Source organism: Lepidochelys olivacea (genome assembly GCF_965140295.1).
Source record: "Lepidochelys olivacea isolate rLepOli2 genome assembly, chromosome: 9".
Taxonomy (NCBI): Eukaryota; Metazoa; Chordata; order Testudines; family Cheloniidae; genus Lepidochelys; species Lepidochelys olivacea.
The window spans coordinates 50,797,367-50,814,802 of NC_140419.1; the positions used below are offsets into that span (position 1 = coordinate 50,797,367).

The window sequence follows — 17,436 nt, forward strand, 5'->3', positions numbered from 1 at the left end:
TTTCCCCAGCAGTCCGGGGACCTCAGATCGGAGCCCTGAGCATGGGCAGTGAGTGCCCCTTGATTAATCCAGGCCTGGGACCAGGCCAGAAACCAGCCCCGCGCTGCCTGAGTTCAGCAAGACGCTTGTTCACTGCTTAGGTTAGTCCCCAGCTGCCTGTTAAAGTGGTTCTTGTGCCTTCCTCAAACGTAACTGGTGCTGGCCACCAGCACAGATGGGACACTGGTCTAGGGGGCCCTCAGCCTAAGCTGATTTGCAAGTCTTATGTGCCTGGCTCTGGCGTGTTCTGCCCTGTGAGTGTGATGGGACAATGCTATTAAGTCCTAGCCAGTGGCCAGGTGGGCAAACCCTCCTCCATGCTGGTGAGGAGCAGACCGGAGAGCGCTCTGGATTGGGGGGCTGGGTTCCACGTGTGTCAAACCAGACTAGCCAGACACACACACACCCATCCCCTGATGCACTCTGACTGTGGTCCTCCCCAGCAAAGCCCCCGGTGCGCAGGGCACTAGCCAGGGGTGGGCAAGCAAGGCGCTTGCCCTGGGTGCCTGCCAACTTGCAGGGGGCACTCAACTGGTCCATGTTTTTCCTCGGCTCTCTCTGATTGGCTGGCTGTTTGAGCTCTGCTGATGATTGGCTGGCGGAGGTTTTCTTTTTTCCTGTTTTGCTTGGCCGGCGGGGTCATATGGTATGGGTGTATGGAGCTCAGTGCAGTTCAGGGTACCCTCCAATGAGCTGCCACATGTTCCCGCCCAGGCATCAACTGGGCATATTCTGCACCGTGCCCAGCAGGTGGCAATGCAGGTGCAGGGAACATGCTGGGCCCACGTACGATCAAGCTCTCAGAAGACAAGTGGCACCAGCTAGGGTGAGAGACGAGCAGAAATGTCAGGGACTTCAAGTACAAGAGGCCAGAGATGAGCTGTGGGAGCTGCCTGGGCACTGGGGAAAGAGTTGCTTTAAGAGGCAGGCTGCCTACATGGTTCACTCAGCTGGCAGATGGAGGCCTCTGCTAACAGAGCATGTGCAAGGCTGCCTCCAGCCCGCAGCCAAAGGGAGTTATTGGGCTAGCACCTCCCCTGGGGCTGTGAATGGCAAGTGTGAATGGCACAGAATGGTGCCTGGTGCGCTCATTACCATCCTCACTCCTGAGCGGGAACAAGCCAATGACCAGTGGGTGGCCAAGGCTTGGCTGCCAGGACTGAGTGTGGTGAAGTTCCTGGTCCTGTTCTGAGCAGAAACCTGGCGTGTTTGGTACGGACCAGTGAGCAGCCTGGAGCCCCTGGCTGCAGCATGCGTCTCTAAAACAGCTGCTCTACTAATGAGGAGACAGGTTTGGCTGCATCCCAGGTGCCCGCCGCTCTGTGACAGAGCCCGTGTGAGTATCACAGCCCGGCTGCTCGAGGGACGTGCCCCAGTGGCCGCCGGCGCCGACTGCCTCAATGCAAGCTTCTTACACAGACCGTGGGGATGGCTGCTTGGATGAAGGAGACTGAGCGGCTGTGGAGCACCGTGGGTATTACAAACCAGTGTAACTCTTTCAGTGCCACGCAGAGCGGCTGTGCGTCCAGGAGCCCGTGGTGCTTGTGGACCCCAGCCAGCTAGGCGAGCCAAAGGGGCCCGGACCCGAGGTGTGCAGGGGCGGCGAGTTATATCTCCACGTGGTGCCTTGGCACCAGCAATATTCAGAGCTCAGGGGCCCAGCTCCACCAATATTTGGGGCCGGGTGTCCCCCCCACATCCCCCAGCCCCCTCTTGCTGCCCCCGCCCCCACGCCTCCCCGGCCCCAGAGCAGAGCATGCCTGGCTGCCTCTTCCGAGCAGCTCCATGCTGCCTCCCTAGTGCCCCCCATCTCCACTGCCAGGACAAACTGACTGAGCCTGCCCTTCCACCTCAGAGCCTTCCCTTTCCCGGCAGGACCCTCCAACAGCACAGGGGGCCCCCCCCACCTGCAGTCACCACTCCTGCCCCATGCTGGCTACAGTGAGGGGCAGCAGGAGGGGAGGAGGCGCACGTAGCACCCCCCGGCACCCACCGTGGGAGAGGTGAGGGAGATTCCTGGACCTTAGAGGGGCCCACGGAGCACATGCAGTGACAGCGGCGGGGGTGAGTGGGCTGCTCGGGGGGCAGGAAAGGGGGGCTCCTCCCCCAGAGCTCGCTGCTGCTGGTAGGGAAAGGGCTGGGGGGAGTTCTCCTCTCTGGCCCCTGTCCCGGAGCAGCCTGCCTGCACCCCAAACTCCTTATCCCCAGCCCTGCCCCACCCCAGAGCCCACACCCCCCAGCCAGAGCTTTCACCCCCCCCACACCCTCTACCCTAGCTCTTAGCTCCTCCAACACCCCAAACTCCTTATCCCTAGTCCCAGCCAGAGCCCCCACCCCCCAGCCCCAGCCCTGAGCCCACACGCCCCAGCCAGAGCTTTCACCCCCCCCCACACCCTCTACCCTAGCTCTTAGCCCCTCCAACACCCCAAACACCTTATTCCCAGTCCCAGCCAGAGCCCTCACCCCCCACCCCCCAGCCCTGAGCCCCAGCCCTGAGCCCACACCCCCAGCCCTGAGCCCCCTCCACACCGCAGCCCCCTCACCTCCAGACCCAGGAGAGGCCGGGAACTCTCAGCGCCTGTCACTCAGCCGTGGGAACGCGGCTGGTTTTAATGTGGGAACAATCTTCAGGCCGAGCGGGGATTCCCGGTTGCTGAAGACGAAAGCCATGCCATAGTGGCGCAGGGTGACCCAGCACTGTCCCGCCACGCCTTCACCCCACCCAGTTCCTGCCAGCCCAACTGGTGCCTAAGCCCTGCCATTATCTCTTCGGCAAGGCTGCCCCAGTCTGCCCGTGGGGCCTGGGGCTACTCACCTGTCCTTTTGGCATCAGTTCCCCAGCCGCACAGTGGGGAGCAACAATCCATCTATCCTTTGGCTCTCTTGTTTAGGTCGATCGGCAGCTGTCTGGAGCAGAGACTGTCCTGCACCTGGTGCAATAGGGCCCTGAGTGCAGATTACGGCCCCAGGAGGCAGGGCGACTGGTCTACTATTTAGCTGAGCGTCCAACTATGCTTCATTCATGTGAGCTGGAAAGTGGTGGAATCTCTTGCTCACAATTTTTGTTAGACACATCAGCAGCACTTGTTCCATTTTATTAGTCAGGGCTCGTAGCTGCCAGGGCTCACATGCGTGCCCAAAGCGGGAGAGGTGCATGAGTTATGAGCTGCATGGGGGCTCCTCAATTTGGAGGAAATAAGCAAGGCTCTTGGTTTGCCCGACCCTGCAACCCAGAACATGTGGGATCAGCAGGTAGGTCTGGGTACAGCAGTCTGGTGAGCGTCCACCAGGGAGAGCTGATACAGGGTGGTAACAGGCCCTGTGAGCACCCTGTTTCAGAGGCACCCCCCGCCCCCTTGAGCAGCAGTGGGTTGAGATGCTGAGGCCAGAGGTTCAACCCCTGCAGGTGGCCCCCCAGGGCTGTCCTTATGAGTAGTGGCCTGGACAGGGAGTTGAACTGCTGTGGGTCTCCGATGCTCAGGACAAGCTGCCTTGAGTGTATAACATGGCATGAATTTCTGGCCCACTCTAGGGGTGTGGCTGCATAGAGAGGTTTCTGAGTAAACTAACTGACCTTTGGCTCAGGCAGTCTAGGCTTAGACCTGGAGGTCCCATGGTCCTTCCGAACACAGGATGCATGCCAGGGGGTGTCATTGCACAGTTCTGCCAGTTTCACCCTTCAGTCGGATGCTGTGGTGACATAAGGGTTCCTGGCACCTCTGTAGTGGGTGGGAGCCCAGGGATAGCTGCTCCACCCTTGCTGTCTCAACTGCGGGGCCAGGCTTAGCTCATTGCTCAGAATTGGCAACTCTCCAGTGGAACAGTTCTCAGCACATCCCAGGGAATGACCCTCAAATGGCTCTGACCCCCCTTCACAGTACCCTGGTCTGTCTCTCCCAAGCAGAGTCTGAGGGAAGCCGACCATCTTTTGTCTCCATCCTGTGCTGTATTTCCTGCAGCTGCTGGGTGATCTGTGAGAGGGCTCTCACTGAACACTGCTCAGCAAAACAGCTTAGTGTCCCCATCACCACGCCCACATAGGACACCATCTCTTCCCCCATGGGGGAACTGGTTCTTCCTTTCCAGGCCTAGGAGTACTCGCACACCCAGAGTCCTCTGCTGGACTGAGGGTTATGTACATACTTGACACACACAGCATGGTCTAGATCCTAGGGCAGAGGTGGGCAAACTACAGCCCACGAGACCGTCCTACCAGGCCCCTGAGCTCCCGGCAGGGGATGCTAGCCCACGGCCCCCTCCCCTGCAGCCAGTGCTCTGGTCCACTGCTCCTGCCGGGCAGTGCAGCGGAGTGGCTGCGAGCTCCTGCTGCTCTGAGCAGCATGGTAAGGGAGCGGGGGGAGGGGTTGGATAAGGGACAGGGGATCCTGGGGGGCAGTCAGGGGACAGGGAGCAGAGGTTCTGGGGGGGGGGGTGGTCAGGGGACTGGGAACAGGGGGCAGTTGGATAGGGCATGGGAGTCCCAGGGGACCTGTCAGGGGGCAGGGGTGTGGATAGGGGTCGGGGCAGTCAGGGGACAGGGAGCGGGGGGGGGGGTTGGATGGGGGTAGGGTCCCATGAGGGGGACATTAGGGACGGGGGGGTCCCAGGAGGGGGTGATCAGGGGACAAGGAGTGGGGGGCAGTTGGATGGGTCTTAGGGGGATGGGAAGTGGGAGGGGGCAGATAGGGGGTGGGGGCCAGGCTGTTTGCAGAGGCACAGGCTTCCCTATCTGGCCCTCCATATAGTTTCGCAACCCCGATGTGGCCCTTGCGTCAAAAAGTTTGCCCACCCCTGTCCTAGGGCATATGGCACTGACCTGGTAGTCAGGGTACCGGGGAAGTCTACAGCTGCAGATCTGCTGTGTGGACCTTGGGCCAAGTACGTCCTGCCTCTCTGCAGGGACCATCTCTCACTAGGTATCCATGCCGCCCTTAGCACAATGGGAACTGGATCTTAGCCAAGGCACGGATGTAATGAAAAGTATAATGAACCTAGGCACTGCTGTAAGGAAAACAACTCCTCCAGCAAGCCTATTTCGCACAACTTCTGAATGAAGCTGGAGTCTTACAAAACTTCCAGCCCCCGGGAAGGTACTGCCGCAGTGATAACCGTCTGTGCGGGGGACCTTTTGGAAATCCATGAAAACACCAGTTCCCTCGCTGTTAGAAATACAAAACATTTCCACCTCACTGGCAGAAACAATGTATCTTCGCCTCCGTTTCGTACGGGGCTGCAGCTCTTGACGCTGTCTTACCGGGACAGAGTTTGCTTACTTCATGCAATTTGTTGGAGAACAAATTCCCTTAGCAAAGCCATAGCTGGTGTGTAAAGTGGGTTCAGCGGCAGGAGTTCACTGATTCCTCCATTTAATTTCCTGCTCTTGGTGGAAACAGACAATTTGATCTTCTCTCCATTACTACGCGCCAAGAACAACAGCCCTAAATCGGCCCCAAGTAGACGGAAAGGCAAGATAAGGAAACCAGACAACTGCTGGGTAACAGCCTGTGCTGTGAGATAGGGAAATACGGTTTGACTCGCAGAGAAAACTGTGCCCGATCCAGGATGTATTGGTTATTCCCCGTGGTAAGCTGGGCACTAAAATCTCGGCTGGAGGGATGGACAGAAGACTGCAGAAGCTGCAATGTAATGGAACTATAGTTAATAAACTGATTAATCAACTACATTTGCGTCCTGCTCAGTACTCGTGCTGCTGTTAGTCTAACATATTCCGCTCCTTCTCCCCTGACCTTGCTATCTTGAAAATTCCCTCTAGAGCGCCGTGCCCCCCCACATAGCCTGGGTTAATGGCCTTCTGAAGGCAGGATCCTGCTAGCCTCTCAACAAGCCTTTGAATCTTGCAGTGAAATGAGAAGGGGGTTTGTGCTGATGAATCCCTCAATGCGTATGAGATGCTCACACACTTCAGAGAGGGGCCATAGCAGGACCTACGCAGCTAGATAGTATAAGAGGTGAGCCAAGATGATCACTGGCCCAAACCAGAAGAAGAAGGAGGGGCTAAAGCATTGCCTAGCAACACCGAGCTGCCAGAGAAATAGTCCGATTGAGGGGTTAGTGGCTTGCTGACATGTGGGGAGAGCGGGGGGGCGGGGTTGGTGGTTGGCCTGCTTTGTGTATTCCCAGCCAGGGGTGCTGCACTGAGCCACGGCTTGCTGGGATCGGGGAGAGGCAAGGGAATGTGTCTGGAGCTATAAAGCAATGCCCAGAACTGGCTGGGCCAGCAGTAGACCTGTCCAGTGCCCTAGCCCCTAGCTCTGGGTGTCTCAAATGTCTCCTCTTGGTGACCCCATATTCGAAGCCCTGACCCCTTTATACCTACTGTACAGTAAGAATAAGGAAAGCAGCTGTGACTGGGTGTTAATAGTCAAACTCCCAGTCTCCTTGTGCAATCAGTCCCAGTCTCACCAGACTTCTTGTCCCAAGCTACTCTTCTCCCTGCCCCTGATCTGGCTTTTGTCCTTTCTGCATTCGAATCAGATGGCTTCCTCCACATTGCCTGGGGGGCGGGGGGTTCACTGAGAGGCTCCCTGCCCTCAGTTCCTATGCCTGGCCCCATTCTGCCGCAGCTGGAAGCAGCAATTACAGGAAAAGGCCTATTGGCCCTGTAGCTGTGGGCTGAAGCATGTTCAGTCACTCTGTGAGGCTGGTGCACACAGTGTGTGGTCAGCACTTGGAAATGCTCTAGCAGTTCCAAGAAAAGATCACCTGATTGCTTTTAATATGGGCAAAACAACACATTTTTTCCCCAAAACTCCTTCTTGGGAATGGCTGAACTGTTTTGGCTGAAATTTTCCAAATTTCCTTGGCAAGGAAGATTTCAGGCCTCACAGCTGAAGTTTGGAAAAGTTATTGTAACCCTTCTGCCCGTCAGAGTTGGCAGCAACAAGGGCCGGGTTCAGTATCTAGGGGTTCCATTCCAATAACACAATGCAAAACCGGCTCGAGCCTCCACCCAGTGACCTGGGACAAATATATACCACCCACGCTGGGCGCCTCCAAGAGGCAATACTTCCCCTCTCGCAAGAACAGAGTCTGAGTGTAACAAAAATCCTTTCAACAACAGAGAAAAACAATGTGGCATTATGTTGGGGAAACACCACCAACAGGATTCATAACACAACCCATGAGCAAAAAAACCCACCCCAAGCAAATTGGGGTGTGTCCTTTCCCTTTGGTTCTTGAGTCCAGCAACTCCAAATCACCCAAAGTCCCAAAAGTCTCCATCCCTGGTCAGGGCAGCCCCAGAGTTTGAAAGTTTATCTGCAGAGTTTTACCTCCCAACCTGGGTGGAGGTGTGTGTGTGTGGTGGTGGTGGGGGGGGTTAAGGGGCACCTTACCTGGTCTAAAGCTGATTGCCCCACCTCTCCATGGGGCTGCGCTCTGCCAGCAGCCCCCATGAGCTGCTCCAGACATCTGACAAACTGCTCTGCTCCACCAGCCGCTCTGCTCACCATCCTGCAAACTGCTCTGCCATATATCTTCAGGCTCCCCCACTACTTAACACAACACTCAGTGATTTCACTTAGAAAGTTCAGCTCTTTCGTGATTTCAGCTTGTAGTAGGGGAGCCTCAGTACTGATGCACTATTAGCCCAAAGCGAATTCAGCTCAGCAACCTATAACTAGACTCCTAATAGAATCAAAATTAGTTTTGATATTCCACAGTGAAGAGATAAGGAAATGCAATTAGCATGTAAGACCCTCACCAGGGGGCCCATACTACCAAGTATTAATGCCTACCCCCAGCCTGGCTCCCTTCACTGGGTTTTGGAACCCATGACCCTTGCCTAGCGAGTGCTGCTTAGTTGATGGTGAGTACCTCCATCATAACAAAAGGTTGAGTACAGTGTCCTTGATTCACATAATCAGGATAATAACAGTTTATTCCTGCCCCAATAACAGTGAAACTGGGGCTCCTACTGCAGCCAAAGTGACCATTTAGGCAGGGTGTGTGTGCCTATGCAAATGAGATCAGCCCCTGAAGTTCTTTTCCACAACTCACCATGACTCGCCACCAGATGTCAGGGTAGAGCTCACCCTGACTCTGCTTACATCATAAAGAAGTGAAAACAGGGTCTTGTAATGGGAAGTATCAGGCAACCTTAAAAATTGGCAGTGCTGCTTCCACTTCCACAGAACCTTCTTTTTTCATGCTTCAGTACTGGCCTGTCCCATAATCAGTATCCAGCCAGCTGCTCAGCACAAAGCATTTAATAGCCATCTGATTTTTAGCTCCAGATCCAAAGCCCACTGAGGTGAATGGAAAGACGCCAATGAGTTTTGGATCAGCCCCATAAGGAGATCTGAGATTACAAAGTCTTAATCACAGTAGCAAAATAAAGTCTGAACAACATGCTGCTCTGCTCAGCTGCTGATGATTTGGTGCTAGTTTTTTCTGGTAGTGCTATTCACACACAATGGAGGCACGGAAGTGCTCTCAGTGCAACTAAACGCCAGCTGGGGAATGAATGAAGCCTAGGGCGCGAGGCAGCAGTCATTAGCTATGTGTGTTTCTTTACTCATTTAGACAGTAAGCTCACTGAAGCTGGGAGTGTCTCTTCTATGTGTTTGTACAGTGCCTGGCACGATGGGGTCTTGACCCAGGCTGGGGCCACTAGGGTCTCCTACAGTAATAATATTTACAAATAAGTAAGGGGGTCTTAGGTGTGCATACAAACTAGTGAAGTTCTAATGCTTTGCGTGGCTAATCCCCATTATTAAAGGACTTTATTTTACCTTCCATTTTTCTTTGCATTCTTTTCTTTCTAACTTTTTTCTTATTCTCGCTTCCTCTTGCTTTTATTCCTTTCTCTTGCATCACCAGCTCTTCTTTCCTCTCTCTCAACCGGGCGTGTTGGCTGGCAAGGCCAGCTCTATCTTTACGCGCCTTTCCTGGTCACCCTTGTTGAAACAAGAGACTCTCTCACCGCGTGGCTTCATAAAATTTAACAAACACCATCGTCATTTATATTTGAAACCACGGCACCTGAACGCCAGCTGCCTGATGCCGAAAGCTCTCTGTGCATGCTAACCTGGTGCTAAATATTGCTACAAGCAGCCGTTGCCTAGATTACAAATGCACACCATTCTACAGAAAAACTCCTTCATGAGCACTTCGTGGTTCCCTTTCCCAGGGATCATTTCCAGGACGAGCATGTGTCTTAGACTGAAGAAATTGCACTCTTTTGCCTCTGCTGCATTGAGCCAACTACAGCCCAGTGTCTGGAACACTTTAAAAGACACGGCACAGCAAACGTCAGGCTTTTTTGCTTTTACTCTGCTCTTGGCCACTGTGCCCCTGTCCCTTCCAGGTCCCACACGGCCCATCCTCATTCCTACACAGGATGTGACACGACAAGACCCGAGCAGCTTGGCAATTCTGTGTGACTTTATTGAGAAAGGGAAGGTTAGAAAAGCAGCAGCATTTTGGTGCCAACCTGAGGTGCCGTATGCAGAGCAGAGGAGGCACTTGGGTGGGAAAGTGGGAGAACAGCCCCTTTTCCGCCTGGTCCGCTCGCTAACCAAAGCCATCCGCCGCTGTAGTGGAGCATGAACACCGTCAGAATAGCCACCTTTCCCTCAGCAAAGGCAATGGAAGAGGATCAGGGTCACGCCCTATTTCTGCAGCACGCACGCCCATTGTTAGTTCCTTCCATCGTTACTTCACTGGGGACATAACTGAGAAGCTAGTAAAGCTGTAGGCAGGCGTGAGGGCCGGCTACTCCCTTTGTAGCCCAACCATCTCTCATTATCCACAGTGCCCATGGGGAGAGTCCTTCTCCCAGACCTCTTCAGGGACACTGTCCATGGGAGGGTATGAGCCGGCCTCCTGCACTGGCTCCCCACACACAGCACTGCTGGGGGCAGAAGAAAACTGCACGTGTGGAAAAAGGAACATGCACACCCAGAGTGAAACCAAACAACAACGATACAGGTCCCCTATGGTACTTTACATCCAGAAAGCCTGTACAGACAGTAACTAGCTAACCCCCCACCCCAAGACAGACAGTAACTAGCTAACCCCCTAGACAGATGGACAGAAACTAGCTAACACGCCCAGAAAGACATTAACTAGCTAACCACCACCCCCAGACAGACAGACAGACAGACAGACAGTAACTAGCTAACACTCCCAGACAGACAGAAACTAGCTAACCCACCCAGAGAGACAGAAACTAGCTAACACTCCCAGAAAGACATTAACTAGCTAACCACCACCCCCAGACAGACAGACAGACAAACAGTAACTAGCTATCACTCCCAAACAGACAGACAGAAACTAGCTAACCCACCCAGACAGACAGAAACTAGCTAAACTGCCCAGACAGACAGCTGGTCAGTAACTTGCTATCCCCGCAGACAGACAGACAGTAACTAGCTAACACTCCCAGACAGACAGAAACTAGCTAACCCACCCAGAGAGACAGAAACTAGCTAACACTCCCAGAAAGACACTAACTAGCTAACCACCACCCCCAGACGGACAGTAACTAGCTAACACTCCCAGACAGACAGACAGAAACTAGCTAACCCACCCAGACAGACAGAAACTAGCTTACACTCCCAGACAGACAGAAACTAGCTAACCCCCATCCCCCAGACAGACAGACAGTAACTAGCTAACACTCCCAGATAGACATTAACTAGCTAACTGCCCCCCCAACACACAGACAGACAGAAAGAAACTAGCTAACCCACCCAGACAGAAACTAGCTAACACTCCCAGACAGACAGAAATTAGCTAACCCCCCACCCCCAGACAGACAGACAGTAACTAGCTAACCCACCCCGACAGACAGACAGTAACTAGCTACCCTCCCCCAAGACAGGCAGGCAGTAACTAGCTAAACTGCCCAGACAGAGAGCTGGCCAGTAACTTGCTATCCCAGCAGACAGACAGTCAGTAACTAGCTAACCCGCCCAGCCAGTACCTAGCTAATCGCCCAGCAGTGCTGGCTCATCCCCTCCCATGACCAGTGCCCCAAGAGGGGGCTCTAGGAGAAGGACTCTCACAAGGCTCCTGTCATGGAGCTCCTCCCATTGCCCGTTGGGGCGGGGCTTTCTCCTTTACAGGCCCCGCCCTCAGACTCAGCAGATTCCCAGGGCCTGCCGGTGTTGCTGTGCCGTTGCATGGAGTCTGGCCCCATTCCTGGTAGCATCCCCTGGCTGCAGCGGCCCCGGGGCAGGAGGTGGGGCGCAGTGCTGAGAGCTGCTGCAGGAGGCAGGCAGGGCTCTGCCCCCATCCCCTTAGGAGCCGGAGGAGTCTTGTGGTAGGGAAGGGGCTGCATCCCCCTGCACACACACACACACCCCCTGCAGGAGGAGCAGATGCAGGGCTGGGGAAAGGGCCAATGGGGGATCAGCACTGATGTGGGGGCTGAGGTCGTATAGTTAATTATTGCCTGGGGGCGGGGGGTGCAGATGTGGGCTGGGGGGGCAGGACTCAGAATTAATGAGTTAGAATGTTGGGGTTTGGGGAGAAGCTGGAAGTGCTGCCCCACGGAGCAGCAGTGAGAGCCTCTGCAGGGGACAGAGTCCCCGACTCTGTCTGCTGGGGAGAGCTGGCAGCATGGCAACTATCACACACACACGGGGAAGAGCTGGCAGCACTGATTGTCACAATTTTTTTTTTCAAAAATCCAAAACTAGCCCAAACCCATCCTTGCACTCTTTAAACCAAAACCCTCCTGATTTGGGGGCCGATCTCATGATTGGTGGGGTCTGACACATGACTGGGGTGGGCGGTACTGGGGAGGGCCTGGGCAAACAGCTCATTTTTCTCCTCTCATCAGGGAACGTTGCCCAGGACCCAGAAGGGGGCAGGAGAGGGTGAGTCGACCCCATTGAACGGCGACCCAGGTAGGAGGCCCCAGGGCTGAGCGTGAGTCTCTCTGGCATGACAGAAGCTGACGGTGACCCACTAATCTCCCACTTCTGGGGCGTTCTCCCCGGCTGAAGGTACCAACACGCGCTGGTTTGGCTTGTGTGCCCATCTAGCTACCTGGCTGTGGATGCTCCCCGCGCAGGGACCCAGAGCAGGGCCTTCCACACAGAGCTGCCAGCATGCTCGTGTGCAGAGCCCAACCAGTACATAGCATGAGCAGGCAGATCCCTGGCCTGCCCCCGAAGCCGTTCTCGCCCATGTGGGGCGAGGAGGGGCCGGTGCTGTAATGGTGGCTGACCCCTCTATCAGTGCGGAGGGCTCCCCCTAGCAGGGAACTTGGGGTGGGGCCGGGGAAATGCAGCTTGGGGCAGTTATTGGTTTCTTAGGCTCCAGGATCACACGGCTGTGTCAGTTGCAGGCACAGGCCCTGTGTGTTGGTCTCATGCTGATGGTGGTGAGCAGATCCTGACTGCTTAGCGGCACAACTTAGGATCCCCGCACTCCCTCCAGATGCTGGAGACCGTTGATATCTGGCTGCACATTCTGCTGTCCGGAACACCACGCTCTGGAGTGACAGAGGCAGGCAGGACTATGGGGTTCTGCTCTCTAACCTTCTGTAGAGGCCAGGACGTATCCTGTGGTGTCTTAGTTAGCAATGAGTAACCTGCCATGGCAAGGGATGTGACGTAAACAGGGGCACTGCTGTTCCCCTACAAGCTTGTGGCCACAGTTCGGTTAATAACAAAATACGTTTTCATGTTTCTATCAAGTGTCACATAAAACCCTCATAGAAAACCTTGTGCAAGCAGGTCAGAAGCAGATTGCTTCCCCCGAGGCATTTCTTGACACAGTGCTCTGTGCTTGGCATTACAGGACTGTGCTGATGGTCTCTTTAGGGACCTGGGTGCTAGGCAGTGATTTAAGGTACTCCAGGTGCTTCCTAGCATCTTCCTGGTTGTGTCGAACATAATACACCACGTAGGTGATGACCATGGTGAACCAGCCGAACATGGTGATGAACATAGCAACATCCGTGGTCTTTTGATGGATGTTACAGAAATTGACGCCAGAGTCCAGGACCTGGATCAAAGGTTTCCCGACATATTCTTCCCTCACAGAGGTTTGGCAGGTGATCTCGTTCACCGACTCGGGATCTAGCTTCACTTCCCAGAGCACCTCCTGCAAAGCGCACTCGCAGTGCCACGGGTTATTGGACAAGCGGATCTTAGCATTCAATTTGACCAAGGCTTCCTTGGGAATACTCTGAATAAGGTTATTGGAAAGATCCAGCGTCCGCAGCCCATCTGCCACCCCTCTGAAAGCTGCCATGTCTATCTTCTCAATGGCATTTCTGGAGAGATCCAGCTCTTCCAAGTGGTTCAGGTGTTTGAACGCGTTGTTGGGGATCTGGGTGATTTTATTTGCATCGAGCTTCACAAACACAGCATCTTGGGGAATGTCCTTTGGGATTGCGTCCAAATGCTTTGAGCTGCACAGCACAGCCATGGCTCCCGAGTGATCTGTGCACTGGCAGGGCTGGGGGCAGGAGGTCCACACAGGAGGGAAGCACAGGAGGAGGCAGAAGAAGACGCGTGCAGAGGACAGCTGTGCCAGTGAGGATGCCGGGTGTGCCAGGAACATTCTGATCATCGTCTCAACGGGGCACACTTCTGCATGGCTGCTTGGGAAATGTTAGTCTTTGCCAGCTAACCTCTCCAGGTGTGCAAAGGGACTAGCTGGAGGCATTCACATACTCTCTTTTCTTGTCTTTCAAAGTGGGCTCTTTTGTTTCTGACAGCAAAAAGAGGGAGGGGAAATTGACATTATTTTTCTTGACACTATGAAACACTTAGATCTCTCGGTGTCTGATCTACATTAGCAAAGCAAGCGCTGGGTTAATCTGCTAAACCTGTGCCCCATCCCTAACAAGGTCATCTACCATCATCTCAGATAGGCTCCATTCAGATGAAAGTTATTTCTCTGCATTTTTCAGATTTTTAAATGAAAGGGTCAGTTATTGAGGGCCATGGTGTGACACGGATACACCCTGGCACAGGGAAGTAATTCCCAACTCCATGCACAGCTGTGGAGACTTCCCAGCCCTGGGGACCAGGTGCACAGGTGCAAGGGTGTTGCCGTTGAGTAGTGAATGGGATGGGCGGAGCCCCAACACAGAGTTGATATTGCACAAGGTTCTTATAATCTGTTGCTGGGACAGTCTTGCCAACCTCAAGTGTTAAAAAAACACCTGAACCAGACCATCCAAATTTGTAAGATTGGCTTACAAATTATGAGATTGTAACAAATAATCAAAGCAGGGTTGTTTTATTGTCCTCTAGTGTGTAAACCTTTAGAGGTCACTATTTCAAGCTTTTCTTTGCAACCAAGACAATTAGGAAGTTATTTTAAAACAAAAGAACACTGAGATTATGATGGGATAACATGACTCCAGGAGCTGGAGCTTTAAGAAAAAACACTAAATATCACATAGAATGGAGAGAGATGGCAACACTGAAATTAACACACACACACACATGTACATTTACATGCCTGTTCTCCAAACAAATGGTGATTTCATCAGTATGGGAGCTTGGGGGTGGGAGGTACACTAATTTGAAAACAAAATAAAGCCTAATATTAGGAAAGATGAGGACAAACTGGAGAGAGTCCTGAGGAGAGCAACAAAAATGATAAATGGTTTAGAAAACCTGCCCTGTGTGGAAAGACAAAAAAACAGGGCATGGTTAGTCTTGAGAAAAGGAGACTGGTGGGGGGACCTGAGAACCATCTTCAAATCTGTGAAGGGCTGTTACAGAGAGGACGGTGATCATGGGTGTCAGGTATAAGAGGCCAGGGGAGGCTGAGCCTCCCCCAAAAGGGCCAGTGATGCAGGGGGGAGAAATGCGGCAGACGTGGCACGGGTCACCCCTCCAGCGGCGCACCGGCCCGCTGCCACCTTTGGGCACCAGAAGCAAAGCCCCATAGAATTGGGGAGCACCGCCCACGCTCTGCTCCATCTCTTCCCCCGATTCCCGGCTCTCACTCTGCCTCTTACCAACTCCGTTTGGCCTTTTCCCCTGAGGCCCCGCCCCCTTCCTGTCCCTGCTCCTCCTCCTTCCCTGAGGACCCCCCACCCTCTGCTCACCTAAGGCAGAAAAAAGTGATGGGGGCATGGCCCCATAGCCCCCTTGGTGGCCCGCCCTTCAGTGAAAGGGGTGGAGAGGAGCAAGCAGCTAGTGAGGGGAGTCTCGGGGGAAGAATCAGAGGGGAGCAAGGGGCCGGAGGGGGGGTCTCGGGGGAAGAGGCAGAGAGGAGTGAGCAGCAGGCGGGCAGAGCCTCGCAGTAGGGGGCGGTAAGAGCCAGTGCGAGGGCAGGGCCTCGGGGGAGAGAATGGTTTCAGAGTAACAGCCGTGTTAGTCTGTATTCGCAAAAAGAAAAGGAGTCTCCTAGTCTCTAAGGTGCCACAAGTACTCCTTTTCTTTTTGGGGGAGAGAATGACTGGGCACGGGACCTCGGTGGCAGGGCCACGGTCCAGGTGCAGGTGGGCCCCCCCCAACTTCTAGGGAGCTTCTGGCACATGTGTGTGAGCCGTCCGAAAGAGAAGACTCACGTGCCACCTATGACTGTGATCAATGGTTCTCCGTGTCCATTGAGGGTCGAACAGGAAGTACTGGGTTTAACTGCAGCAAGGGAGGTTTCGGTTAGAGATTAGGAAATGTTGTCTAACTCTCAGGGGAGTTAACTCCGGAACAGGCTTCCAAACAAAGGCTGTGGAATCCCCATCACTGGAGGTTGCTAAGAACAGGTTGGACAAACACCCGCCAGGGCTGGTCTAAGTTTACGTGGTCCTGCCTCAGTGCAGGGGCTTTAAGTGAGTTGGATTAATACAGTAATTAGAAGGGTTACCTGCCCCAGGCTATGGGCACCCCTGCCACAAATGACAAGAACAAACAACAGCTTCCCCCCAGATCTAGCAGAGCTCAACCCCAGCCACTCTCCAGCCTGCCCTGGCCAGCCAGATCTAACCCCACACTTTCTGCAGCAGCCCCCACACATAATGCAGCGTGTGCAGACCTGCGGAGGAGCTTGTTCCAGCACTGTAAGACCCTCATGGAATTCCTCTGTTGAACCCAGATCTGGCCATCCCGGCATGGCAAGAGAGGCAGGGTCTCCACTCAGAAGGTCCCAAAGCATTGAGGTCCCAGTTCAGCCAAGCACTTAAGCATGTGCTTAAATACTCTCCTAAATAGGGATGGATTAAGCACATGCTTGAAGTTAAAGCATTATGCTGAATCAAGGTCTTCCAGCTTTATAGGTCAAAGCCAACTCCTTCAATTCAATCCAGAAGCCATATCTATGAATGGGGTTGCACAGGTGTAAGATCGGTGCAGAATTTAGCCTGATAAATCCATATTAAACTGGCTTTCAAAAGCTGAAGCTAGGCACTGAGCTGAAAGTTTGATTATCCAGAGGGGTCGTGTCCATGCCAGGCGACAGAGAACAATGAGTACGCCCAGCTTCATTTCACTGGGAAGCACAATTTTACTACCAGCCTGTCTGCATCTTCCTCGGCTGCCTGGCAAGGTTTGGCAAGAGGGTTCTTTCGTTACAGCGAATGCCAGTGTGGTACAGCTTCCAATTGGACCCATCTACAATATGCTCAGTCACCTAGGCTGGGCAGGGGTACTTTGTAGCTAATAACTAGCGAAAGGACATATTTCCTAAGAGCCCGCTCTCCTCTCCCTGAATACAATCCTGCTGCTTCCGTAGGGTGGGAGATCACTAGGAACCTGACCTGCTAATGGCACTTCTCGTTTGCTAAATCCGCAATGAAAAGGCACCTTACCTGAGTTGAGGTAAAACCATTTGGCTGCCGTTCAGGTTTTGTCATTCTCCTCCTTCAGCTGCCAAGCATGTAGCCAGTGCTGTCCCTCCAGCCCGGTATGCCTGAGTCTGGGTGAGATCCAGCAGGGCTAGCAGAGTTTAAACCCCGTCCACCACTTGTTGCTGTCTGTTCAGTCCTCATGTCTCCATCTCTGTGGTGCTTTCCTTTGCCTCGGCATACACACAAGCCACACACCATGCAGATGGGCTGTAATTGGACAGCATCTGCCTGTCACTGACATCCTCGCTGCGCATCCTTGGATTTTTTAAAGGGACAGCCTAGTAATAACTCAACCACATAAACAACCTCAATCTCTTTCCCACACGTCCCTGTGTCATGCTGGCAGGTGTGTACATCGCAGTAGGTTCTGGGCATGATTACCAGGCAATAGATGGGAAGAGGTAGAGTCGTAGCTCTCTCACGAGTGCTTTCAAATTCCCTCCAAATTTCTGTCTTCAGTGCAGTGTCTTCTCCTATTGACAGGAGGGTTTTAAACTGCTCCCAAGAGACTGGATCTTACCTGCCACTGGCATTGGCTGTGGCTCCCCTTGTCCCAGGGATGGGCCAGCCCTTCCTGCTGGAGTCTCAGTGGCTGGCTGCTTTGGGTTCTG

At 53.8% G+C, this 17,436-nt stretch overlaps 1 protein-coding gene across 1 annotated transcript; it reads right to left on the reverse strand.

The window, feature by feature from the left end:
• Nucleotides 1-12,776: 12,776 nt before the first annotated feature.
• Nucleotides 12,777-16,811, reverse strand: LRRC3 (leucine rich repeat containing 3). The gene is made up of 2 exons (XM_084638082.1): nucleotides 16,787-16,811; nucleotides 12,777-13,731 (listed from the first exon to the last, which is right to left on the reverse strand). The coding sequence occupies exon 2, from the start codon at nucleotides 13,588-13,590 to the stop codon at nucleotides 12,808-12,810; it is 783 nt and encodes a 260-aa protein (XP_084494208.1). The 5' UTR covers nucleotides 13,591-13,731; nucleotides 16,787-16,811; the 3' UTR covers nucleotides 12,777-12,807.
• Between the last annotated feature and the right edge of the window lie 625 nt (nucleotides 16,812-17,436).